This window comes from Berghia stephanieae, chromosome 5 (genome assembly GCF_034508935.2).
Source record: "Berghia stephanieae isolate SIO BIC M18660-M18661 chromosome 5, UCSD_Bste_1.3, whole genome shotgun sequence".
NCBI lineage: Eukaryota > Metazoa > Mollusca > Gastropoda > Nudibranchia > Aeolidiidae > Berghia > Berghia stephanieae.
Genome location: NC_088364.1, coordinates 41,489,664 through 41,502,617, shown reverse-complemented (window position 1 = coordinate 41,502,617; position 12,954 = coordinate 41,489,664). Strand labels below are relative to the sequence as shown.

The 12,954-nt window shown below is 35.9% G+C and overlaps 1 protein-coding gene across 1 annotated transcript in view; it reads right to left on the bottom strand.

Annotated features, from left to right (window-relative positions):
• Window positions 1-1,220: 1,220 nt before the first annotated feature.
• LOC144972934 (L-threonine ammonia-lyase-like) overlaps window positions 1,221-12,954 on the bottom strand; it is a 13,833-nt gene continuing 2,099 nt past the window's right edge. The window contains exons 2-5 of the mRNA XM_078914765.1: window positions 10,433-10,567; window positions 7,209-7,422; window positions 5,580-5,710; window positions 1,221-1,900 (exon numbers count right to left, since the gene is read on the bottom strand). Of these exons, the coding sequence (XP_078770891.1) occupies window positions 1,532-1,900; window positions 5,580-5,710; window positions 7,209-7,422; window positions 10,433-10,567 (849 nt within the window). The 3' untranslated portion in view covers window positions 1,221-1,531. The remainder of the gene's footprint in view (window positions 1,901-5,579; window positions 5,711-7,208; window positions 7,423-10,432; window positions 10,568-12,954) is intronic.

Here is a 12,954-nt window from a genome sequence, read left to right as displayed (position 1 = left end):
GTCTTTTAAGGAGTTCAAAGAAATATTAAGAAAAATAGAGTGAGTAAATGTGACTCATATAAATCTCACTAAAGAAATGTTGGAATGAAGGAACCATGTCAGGACTGTGGAGACATACCCATGCACCCCTTCGACGTAGTGCTGCAAGAGTTTGTCAGTGTCTCGATGCAAAGTGACTCTTTACCGTTCGTATGGAAACTGGAATCAGCTCTGCTCTATGGGCCATATGACTATGAAAGACTAAAACACAAAAGAACCAGAGCTCAGTGAGTTGATGGATTGGAAATGATATGAATTGGTTATATCCAGTTTCTGACATGGATCCTATCGAGAAGAAGGGAGTTAGATTAAATGGTACCCCCCACCAAATCCGGGAACTAATACTAGCTCTTTATCTCGTGCATCATGTTTTTGTGCGTGTGTGAAAATGGTTTCTTTTTCTTTTTTGATCCTAGCTGATAACACATGAGGTCCACAAACACATATATTACAAGATAGAGATTAGCATTATTTTCTCTATTGAATGTTGTCTTCTGGTGTAATAATAATACATCATTTACGCAAGAGTACAACCAGTATAAGAAAGGAGAAAAGCTATTTATCGCACTTATAACATAGCTGATATTACATTTTTTCCCCGACAGATACAATGCTGTTAACAGTCAGATATGAGTACGGTAAGAAAATGTGAGTAAGAGCCTTTTTCAAGGACTCAACTTTACATCACTCACGAGTGGGACTCGAACCCTTCGTACCTTCCAATCCAAAGTAAGTGTCATACCACTAGACCATATTTTATAGCCTTGTATCTGTAGTCCACATAGTCCTGAAATCAGACTCTTCAAATTTTTCAGGGGTACTTGTTGGCTGAAAGGGATGTTCTTGTCAAGGGGAGATCATTTTTTTCTCTTGTAAATCATCTCTTATGCATTATATATTGGATATTAATGTTTTATTGCATAATTTTGAGTGCATCCTTTATTGCAAAAATCATGTGCTTGTGGCTTGTTGGAACTTTTAAAAGTTGAATCAGAGAATAGGCATTTATAGATTGCCCTTGAAATTTGTTTGAACAATCAGTCTTCTTGTTTTAATTTTGTGTGTGATAGTAACTAAGATCTAGATTTAACAATTTGATCATCATATCAATATCATCTTTTTACCATGCTCAAATGTTCTAAAAATGTTACACATGATAAAAGTACAACAAAACAAATCACTGTATCACTCCATGTCAATAAATAAGCAAGATTTATTCAATGAAATAAATAACACACCGATATTAATATTGTGTTTGCAAACAAAACACAGTGCTTAGTCCTAATTCTAGTTCCACACCCTTTTTTAATCAAAGCAGGTTTCCACATTACGGCGTGACAACGACATAGAAGAAGGGAAAGGGTGATTTTCTTGGATTTTTTGCTGTTTGTTTTTGTTGTTTTTTTTTTTGTCTTGTATTTTTAAAAATCTGTTTTATCTTTCAAATTTAATATAAACTAATGGTTTCAGTTGTACTGTGAATTAATCACAATCAATCGGGAACAGTCCCATTTAAAATGCTTGACAATTTACCAAAGTCAATATTTCCACCTGATATAACACAGACAATGTTTCCACCTCCTGCCATCCCTTTCATGGCAGCAGCAACTGGAGCAGCCCCTGCGCCTTCTGCTATCAAATGGTTTCTCTGTGCCAGAATTTTGACAGCATCTGCTATTTCCTGTAAAGTCAGTACCAAGGACCCGTCCAATATTCGTTTGACCAGAGGCCACATTTCTTCCAAGATTTGACCACTTCCCATCCCGTCGACAAAACTGGCTTTATAGTTTACCTTTTCAGTCTTTCCTGCCTTCAATGACGCCGATAAGGGAGCCGCTGTTTCAACTTCACATGCAAATACCTGAAAAAATTTGTCATATTTTATACTTTTTTTCCCCCAGACCTTTATTAAGCAATTCTTGTTTAAGACGATGCACTATGTAACTAAACATGTAATAGCAGGACTGAGTTTGTTTCAGGTTATGATATCTTCTATTATAAATTTGGTTATAGTTATATCGTATCGCATCGTTTAAGAGCTAATAGGTTCTAAAACCCTTTAAATGCTCTGTAAGTTTTATGCATAGATACAATTTAACAATTATATGGTAGTATACAATGTCAATTCATTGATAATATTGAGAATTAAATGTCTAATTCTAATACATACATAAGTGTCATATTCAATATTTAATATAAAATATTCAATATAGTAAGTCAGGCAATGCAGTAACATAAAGCCTGAATTGCAATTCAATTTCATTCAAATATTTGTTTATTTAGACATATTTAGAATTTTATCTAAGCATAAATAGAAATTATTTAATTTAAAATAGAGAAATTCCTCTCAAATATTTTAATGGAAAAGTTCTTGATTCCTTTGAACCTGCAAATAAAGAGGAAGTTCCAGAGATCGTCATGAAAAGTCCATCCAAGCACTGTGATCTCGACCCCGTCCCACACATCTGCTGCAAGAATATCTTGATGTTGCGCTTACAACAATTACCAAACTTATAAATCTCTCTCTTTCCTCTGGACTAGTCCCTGATGTGTTAAAAAAATGCCATTATCAAACCCTTGTTTAAAATGTCAGATGTCAACACGAATTATCATCCAAATATAGACCCGTTTCGACCCTTTTCATATTGTCCCTCCAGGAAAATGCCGTTTCCCCACCATATGATGCTACCAAAATGCAATTTTAAAAAGTGAAATTATGCCAGGAACGACAAATTATGCGTTAAAAAATGCGGAGATTTGTTGTTCTGCCGATGCAACTTGTACACAAGCAAACAATATACACATTTAAAAGCAAGAAGAAGAAAAAAAAGACTACAGCAGAGATCTCAAATCAAAACATCGAAATCCACTAAAAATTGATGCAATCGACATCTGAAGTCCAAAAGAGAAAAATATGCATATGAAGTTATGCAACAATTATTATTATTTTTAGCATTAATGATAAATATTGTTAGGTATCATTAACATTATCTATCACTCAATAAGATTTATAAAGAAACCTAATTTTACAAAACGGCCAATTTTTAACCCAGAAACATCAAATTTGGCGACTTTTCTTAGCTTATCTCTCCCCCCCCCCCCCCCCCCCCCCCCAACGGTCTGGTCTAATTTTGTTTACTTGGTGTAAATGGTTTGACCGCTAAAAACAGATAATGTAAACCAAGGAAAATGTCCATTTTGTGGACAATGAAGATTTACTATTATCATTATCATTATCATCATCATCATCATCATCATCATCATCATCATATTTATCATTAATCATCGTCATTATCTATATATTCATCATTATTCATCATCATATCTATTATCATCTCATTCATCTTATTATTATTATTCTATTTTTTTATTATTATTATTATTATTATTATTATTATTATTATTATTATTATTATTTTATTATTATTTATTATTATTTCTTTTCTTTTATTATTATTATTATTTATTATTTATTTTTTTTTTTTTTATATTATTATTATTATTATTATTATTATTATTATTATTATATATTAATTATAATAATAATAATAATAATAATAATAATAATAATAATAATAATAATATTATATATTATTATTATTATTATTATTATTATTATTATTATTATTATTATTACACAGTTTTGTGTTGGTATGTTATATCTGGCCCAGGGGGTGTTGTGAGTATTTTACCTAAACGCATAGCAACAATACTCACACCGATCATCTTGTAGCCTTTGCATCTGTCAATCATATGTCATGTACCAAGTAAATCGCTCCCCGATTCAGAATTTAAAAAAATACATAAATAAAAATTTATTTCTAATTTCAACAATTTTGAGTAGACACATATATATATACATAATAATAATAATAATAATAATAATAATAATAATAATAATAATAATAATAATAATAATAATAATACATGACATTTATGTCATGCATTTTCATCACTGTGTGGTGCTCAATGCACAAAAGTTACATATATAAAACGTATAAAACATATACCACAATGACATTAATAGCAGCTGTGTACATTGGACAAGACTGGTCATTGTCGAAGTGAATGTTGAGTTTGTGTTGTTTTGGTCGATGACCGATGATGGTATCAATGCAGTGTTGTTTCTGTCGACCAAAGTGATTTTTACGTTCTTTACAATCGTTATGTCTATTACAATGTCTAATGGTACTCACACTACTATGGTATGACGATCGACCCAATCAGCAAATTCTGTACCGCACTCGTGCACCACTGCAAACCCACCAGGAAGCTTCCTCACAACACACCATTCAACTAGATGCTCTGCGGTTTCAGACTTGTTACCACAACGGGTACATGTTGGACAGGTGGCAAGTCCCCACTGATGCAATGAGTGTGCTGTTAGGCAGGTTCTCGACCAAAGCCTATTGGCTGCCACCCAATGTCTCCTCTTGCTGGTGGAAAAGCCTGGCAACTTCTCCCCCAGTTTCGAGGAGTCTATGACCCCGCCCCCAAACTGACTTCCATCTCCTATATGCAGCTCTGTCCAAAGTCAGGGAATCTACATACAAGGATTGCCGGGACTTATTTCAGCTCGAAACGGGGGCACCGTCCATTATGCACTTGGGAGGAGTATCCCCATTCCCTCTCTCTTTGATCTTATTAAGCCAGATTTTTTGTAATCGTCTTCTGCCGGACATCGGGGGGGGGGGGGGGGGGGGGGGGGCTGGATTGCTGCCATTATCGGGCCCCATTATCTAGGCATTGTTGCCAGCATTACCGACACTATGTGCATGGACTTGCAAAGTTTAACATCTACCTTTTCCACATTCTTGCTTCTACCCCACACTGGAGCACTCTGTGGCAGAATAGCATAGTGCCAATGAGCGCTTGGTTAGCACCCCAAGTTGATCCCGCCAGCTTCCTCAGAAGACTGTTGCATTTCTCGATCTTCCTGGCGACTCAATAGGTAAGGCTGTGGTCCAGCGTCACCCCCAGGTATTTTGGATGTGGCTCATATGGGAGAAGCGGCTTCTCAACACGGACGTTCAGTTTCCTTCGTACCAGACCGTATTGTACGCTGCCGATAGGTCTATAAATACAGCAGCAGTTTGCTGTTTCCTCTCGAAGCCTGTCTCAATATGCTCTGTAAGGGCAGTAGGGCGAAGTAATAATGGTTAAAAGTCCGAAAATTGATAAAACCATAGCTCTTGGTATCAAACCTTTGGCAAATTTGACGCTGATCATGAACCTGAAGTCAAAATAACGAAAATCCGAAAAAAAAAATCACTTATTTATATTGCCACGTCCCCAATCGAGGATCACTCAGGAAAATAGGACCAACCAGATTTTCAAGCGACCATCTAGCACCACACTTGAGGAGGAGGAGGAGGACGAGGAGATGATGATGATGAGAATTGGTGTTAGGGGGGGGGGGGGGCGCATACATTTTGTGGAATTACTTTTTTTGTTGTTGTTGAAAATGTAGACACAAGGACCATTGTATCTACTGATAATTGTGAAAATAAAACGCCTATTGATACATGAAGAAAAATTACCTTGACATCAGGTTTGATTCCCTTGGCGGCTATGGCAATGCCTGACGACAAGCCTCCTCCTCCATATGGCACAATGATGGAATCCACTTCAGGTAGATCTTCGAGAATTTCAAGTCCAATTGTTCCATTTCCTAAATGCGAAAAATTCCTTTTGTTCTTAGTCTGTAAGTGATTAGGGCAAACATTTGAAAACATTTAAGATTAGCACAGATAGTGTGTTTATTGGGTATCCGCTAATGAGTATACTGAACACAATGCATTTGACTCCCCATAAGTCGAGGGGGCATAAACCAAAAATGTATTTATCTCAGTGACTGAATTCACCTACTATTAACTATGACATCTGGTTTGAATGATGCCTTGCTTCCAGGCTTCATCCTCTAGCTTCCTGTAATTACCAATGCCCCTGACCTTCCATAAAATTTACCCCTTGCTAGGGTCACTGTCTTCTACTTCTACACTTTATATATGTGTTTATTTATTGATGCATTAGCTACACCTTCAAATTACACCCCATCCTGACATTCGACTGTTTGAAAATCAACTTAAGCTGCATTTAACAGTATTACATATCGTTGGCTCTGATCTCCAAATATGCAAACTACAGCAACTACATTTTCACATTTTAAAAACTCAAACTTCAGAATAACTTTTAATATCTATGCTACCTCCATGGATGGAGTCAAACAACAACAATAGGGAACAAAAGTGTGATGTAAAAAACTGGTTCCAATCTCATTGGAAGTGTAAAACCACTCTTCCAGGAGACATACCTTGTGCAATTGATCTTCTGGTTTCAGAATGATGGCATCTTATTTTCTTGTCTAAATGTATGCTGATCGTCAAGAAAGATCATCCATCATCGTTCTTTCACATCTGTAAAGCCACCTTATGATTCAATATGTAACCTATTTATTATTAGTCCTCCGAAAGGATGGTTACATACCCACTTGATGTCACGACTTTTCTACCCTATTGTTTTTATACCTATATCTAATCATGTGATCTCAGCTGTACATAATGTGTTCATTTTTTATTGGTTATGTAATTTTTGTTCTAGCTTTTCCTATTTCAACTTGGCGAGAAAAATGGTGAAAGATTTTAACATCTTTGAGAAGCCTAAACTTATCATAGACCCAACGTTTAATTGTTTAAAATAAAAACCAATTCAAGACATAACATTATGAACATTTATATATAACATTTCCATAGATTTACCATGCTCAATGCCAATACAATTTCTCTTTCTTAATATTTGTCAATTACTGAGGACAAAATAAAAAGATCTCTCAAGGCAGGAAAAAGTAATCCTGGATTTACCGCAACAACAGGAAAGAAGATGAGTGAGTGCTGCAAAAAGGCTTTGAAACGAGACGATTAGTGAATAATAGAATCCGATCGCTGCAGAGAGACAGAACTTTAGGAAGGTAAGGTAAGGACAAATGGGCTATCCGTTAATTTTTCAAAACTCATATTTCCCTTTCTTTTAATTTATTCAAATGTCCACGCCATTCCAGTATGGCGATGTCAGTATTTCAGTTAAGTAAAAAAAAAGCAATTATCTTCAAATACAGGGGATCTAATATGACGAAAAAAGACGGTTTTACCTTTTTGAGCCCAATAACTTACCACAAATAACATTAGCATCTGACACAGGATGCACAAACTCCCCATCAAGACCTGCATACTTCCTGTTGACTAAAACCTTCCACCATTCGTCAAAAGGAACTTTGATGATGTCTGCACCCATGTCCCGTGTTGGATTTAATTTGGCACTGGGGGCGTGGTCTGGCATTATCACATGGCAAGGAATGTTCAACTCCTTTGCATTCCACGCCAGTCCCTTTAGTAAATGTTTTTAAAAAATGGTAATAATTGAAGATAAGACACAAATAATTCTTTATGGATAAAACATGTTTCAAGATGCTCATCAATTCCGCCTAAAAAAAATAATTGCAACGTGCTTAAGTGCTTATGGTCTATTAAACAGAATTTGTCACATCACCAGATAACTAAACATGACAAAAAGAGTTGAGTGAAGTCAACCGCATACCATATTATTTCATTTGCAATTTGGCCAACAATAGCACACAAATAGCTTTGTCATGCATGTGGTTTTACTCACTCATTCCCATGACCAGATGGTCGTTAGGGAGATTTGTGGGATGCAGCCCTCATCATCTTGGTCATTAGTCTTATCTAAGAGCTCATATAACATCACACCTGTCCATTCCTTGATGCTGTCCTGCCGCATTTTCTTTTGTCTTCTTCTTCTTCGCTAACCTTCCATTGTGCCTTGGATAACTGTCTTGCTCAAGCTGTCGTGTTCAAACTATGAAAGTTTTCTTCTTTACAATTTCAAGTAGTTAGTGATTCCTGTCGTCATCCCGCCACAGCCTTTTCACATCTTCAAGAACATCCTTGTTAGTTCCAAGTTCCAGGTATGACTCGCGAAGGATCTTCCGATAACTCGAGTCCTCAAATACATCGATTCACCTTTCTTACATTGATTCACCTTTCTTACATTGATTCACCTTTCTAATTCCGCATCCATCACCCAGGCCTCACAAAAGCAGTACAGATACAACAAGAAGTGACTTGTACAATCTGAGTTTTGAATGAACGCTCATCTGGCTTTTCCAGATCTTGCTATGTCTAGCCATTGCTGCAGTCAACATGCCTATCATTGATATGACCTCCTTTGTACCATACCTGTCTATTTGAATATTTCAAAATCAGTAGCCAACACAAAATTCATCAGTAATAAATGGTACAATTTTAGTAATACTCCACCAATTAACAACAACAACAACAACAACAACAACAACAACAACAACAACAACAACAACAACAACAACAACAAATAAAAAATACTGCGTTAAAATAAAATACGTAAAATAAATGTTGACTTCCACCATTACGAGCTGACAATCGACTAAGCTATCATGAGCGTGAACTGAGCAATAGCCTTTATAACTTTAAGGGAACATTTTTTTTCTTTCTTTGATAACTGCGGGAACTTAAAAAAAAAAAAATTGTTTTTTTCCTCTCTAATACTACGACCAAATTGCTGTGAAATCAAAATCCATAATAATTCTTCCATTTCCAAATGTCCGAAATTGTTACCTAATTTCCGTAACAATTACGGACGATCTGTAAAAGTAGGCAGGTATGTTGTACTCGTTCCATCCTTGGTCAGCAGTACTCCTAGATATTTGAAGGATATATTGAAGGATATGTTCCAACAAAAAATCTCTATGAAGTTTAGGCACACGCACATGTGCCTATTCTTTTGACATACTAGCTAAGAAAATTAAGGCATTTTTGCCAACTCTCAAAAATTTCTCATGACATGAACGTAGCCAAATTATCATTTCCTCAATGAAGCGCTGTCCAGACAAAAGGCGTTTTGGTGGTCTAAACAAGCAAAAGCCTAAGGAAAAGTTTGGATTGCCTGATAGATATGGCAGACTGTCACATTTTTGCTGTTTAAGTCACTCTTGAGTCAAATTTGCCACATGCAGTGTTGCATTGTCAGTGTTGTAAGATAATTTTATACTTTAATTTTATTATAAAAATAAGTCAATACCAAAATGCCCCTCTGTGTAGTCTAGTCTTTGTAAAAGCAAGATTATTGGTTGGATCCTGAATATTCTGGTGATTTGTGTTTGTAAATTAAATAATTGATGTGTGCATATTTATTGTATTCATAAAAAAATGTAAGATACATGATCAAGACTTGACCAACCAGTGTGAAGGATACAGCAATACTGACACACCCTAGTTTTGCATTTGACATCCTTATTATATACTGAAATAAATATAAAGTGGATATGAGTTGGATGGTATCCTTTGACATGCAGAAATCTTACAACAATTCGTATTTCTAACTTGGCCAATTTTCAATGGTGGTAGTTGATTTCTTATGTACTTTTCGACACTGTATTCTTAATGGTGCTATAAATTAAAATAAAGTGAACAATTGGATTAGCTAGTGTCAATATTGTTTACAGAATAAAAATAGCATATGATATTTTTTTAAATCTAAAGGCATTTTACTTTCTTTCTTTGGATTATACCACGAAAATCACTATTAAAAGTTACCCCCGCTATACTTCTGGTGCCAGAGTCTTAAGTTATGGATCATTGTTAATGTTAATTTAAAAAACGAAAACTGATGAAAATTTAAAAAATAACTGTTTGTATCTTTTTATGACGCTTATGATAAAAATAGCTCTTGATCAACTTGTTGATGCATAAGGGACATTTGTTTCCTTGCTTTGAGGCAAGTATGTGGATTTAACTATAGAGAGTTTGGTTTACGGTTATGAAAGCATTCATGACTCCTGTGTTTTTTTCTCTTTATCACGGAAAATGTAAAATTTCTAAAGCCTGGTTTTCACATGGTAGAACGCTATAACTTGTAGACGAAATACATTATCATTATACACGCAGTACGATATGCAAATGAAGACAAGATGATTTCATACTCCTTATCTTTTATTGTAATTTTGTGCTTTCTCTTTCTTTCTCTGTCTGTCTTGTGGCATGCTGCTCGCCACGGTTACGAGGGGAGATAAGCAAAAAAAAAAAAAGTCACAAAAAACAAACAAAAGCAAGGAGTATGAAATCATCATACTACAAACATATTACAAAATTGGGCATTTATTATCTATATCAAGAATAAATAATTTTCAAACCATTGAATATAAATAAAGATAAAAATCAAAGCCAGTCCCATTTGAGTTGTCAATGACTAGTTTTCTAATTGAAGAGTGAATTTTAAGATTTATTCTAATACTATGAACTGGATTTATATTAAACTAAACTGTTACAAGGATTCGCCTACAGACCTGTGCAAAATTCCCAGCACTTGCAGTATACACACCATTTTTCTTCAAATCCTTGGACAGACAGCTGATGGCATTGCAGGCTCCTCTGAGCTTGAAGGACCCAATAGGTTGAAGATTCTCCAGCTTCAAATATATCTGTATTAAATTTTTGAAAGACGAAATTACATTATTTTACATGGAACAACGATTTTATGGTCAAAGATTTAGTCTGATTCTGATTGTAATTGAGTGCTTTTGCTGAATTGTCAGTTAATAATATAAAATTATTGTCATTTCATTTTTGCAATACAAATTACAGTCAAGGTCAAAATCAAGATCAGAGCATATTATCTTTACCTCCTAAAGAACTACCTTGTTATAACCTGCTTTGCATAATAGCCCGCTAGTCTCGAGTAACAACTTTCTTCTATTAACAATATCCCTCAAATATCCCACTTTTTTGCTTGATAACTCGCTTTATTTCAGAAATTTTGTTCAATGACACACAATTCAATGTTTACAATTTTAACATATCTTGCAAAAGTATTTAAAAAACAAATTTATGAAGGCTGCTTTACACTAAACCTTTTCATATTTTTGTTTACATGGTTGAATTGACTTGCATCTGAAAGATCAATTATCATTGTGATATGCAAGAAGTGTTTGCACTGTGCCTCTGATTCCACTGTATTATTTTAGATAAAATCATTGATAGCCCTACCAACCAAGGCATTTCATTATTAGAGAGTTATAAATGATTAGCTATTAATCAAGAAGGAAACAGGAAGGGAGACGGGTATCGTAAACTGTTTCCATTCATCCGGAGAATAAAGTTTTAAAAACACATAAACAGTTTGATTCTTATACAGACATTAACATTTACTCATAAATTAAGGGGCAAAATTTTCCCTATTCTCAGACATTCCAACTTTTCTGCCTAATTCTCCCTCTCCCAGATGTTGATCTTTGTCTAACAATCCACCCAGGCTTATCTATTGGGAGCAGCTTCTAATGGCTACAAACTACTAAATTATAATGATCTATCCAGGCCACAAATTCCTTGCCGCATTCATGTATGGTCGTGAACCCGCCTAGTACTTCATAACAATGCAACACTCGTCTAGATGCTTTGCAGTCTTGGGCTCTTTTGCCACAATGTTTACATGTGGGACAGGTAGAAAGTCCCAACGCTGTCATTGGGCAGATTTTCAACCAAATTTGATTCACCCCCACCCAGTGCCTCCTCATGCTGGTACAGAAGCCTGGCAACTTCTCTCCCAGTTTCGAGTAGTTTACATCACCACCCTCTTGAGGGACAGAATTTGTCCAAGTCGACTTCCTTCTCTCTCTTGTACTTGGCTTCCCTTGCAGGGTTGCCAGGACTTATTTCATCTTGAAACAAGGGCACCGTCCATTATGCACTTGAGAACGGTTCCCCCTCTCTATTTTGTTAGCCAACAAGTTTAATCGTATCCAACCACACATCTAAGGTGCCAATATTCCTGACACTATATGAGTAGATTTGTGAAGTTTTAAATCTACCTTCTCAACATTCTTGCTTCTACCCCATACTAAAGTGCAATACTCAGTGGTTGAATAGTGTAGTGCCAGGGTGGAAGTCCTCCGGAATGCCTGATCAGTACCCCAAGTTGTTCCTGCCAGAAGTCTGTTGTGTTTCTCAATCTCCCAAGCAACACCTTCGAGATGGACCCAATAGGTAAAGCTGTTGTCCCGAGTGACCCCCAGGTACTTCAGATTCAGCTCATATGTGAGAAGCTGGTCCCCAAAGAGGACATTCAGTTTCCAGGTGTGCAAGCCACTGCATAAATGGAATGCTGTAGCCACAGTTTTTGAAGTGTTTATCTTAAGGTAACACTTGTCAAAGTAGGATTTAAGTTTGGTAACATCCTCACTGAGTACGCTCTCAAGACGGGTCCACACTTCACTTTGAGTAACAAAGACCCAGTCATTCACAAATCCCAGCCTAAGGGAGGAAGTAATCGGCATCTCGCTAATGTAGATATTAAACAACATTAGTGCCCGAACAGATCCCTGAGGGACTCTATTCCTATAGTCAGATCAGAATTTTCAAAAAGGAGGAATATTTCAAGGCTTCCATAGAATGCACATTTTATCATAAATAACATGGAGCAATATGTCCCTATTGATGACAATACTGGTAAAATATATAATTATTAACATAAAAATCATACTATAAAAAGGGGAAAATTTTATAGAACTAATAACCATGGATAAGTCTCTTGCAACTAGAATGTTTACAATGATTTTTGAAGATGTATAGATACTAATAAGGGCCTGGACCCCAAGTGGAAGAAAACAGCGGAAGACTTGGGACCCATGATACCTCAGTTTCCTGACCTTGCTCTTGGTGTCTCCTAAGGTGACGTGGAATTGTCTTTCCCCTAGACAGAAGAGAACAGCTTCAGGGGGTTTTTTTTGGTGCATCTTATGAGTTTTGCAAATTTCAGCATTAGCCCTTCTCACCAGACGGTATCATAGGCTGCTGATAGTTCTATAAATAC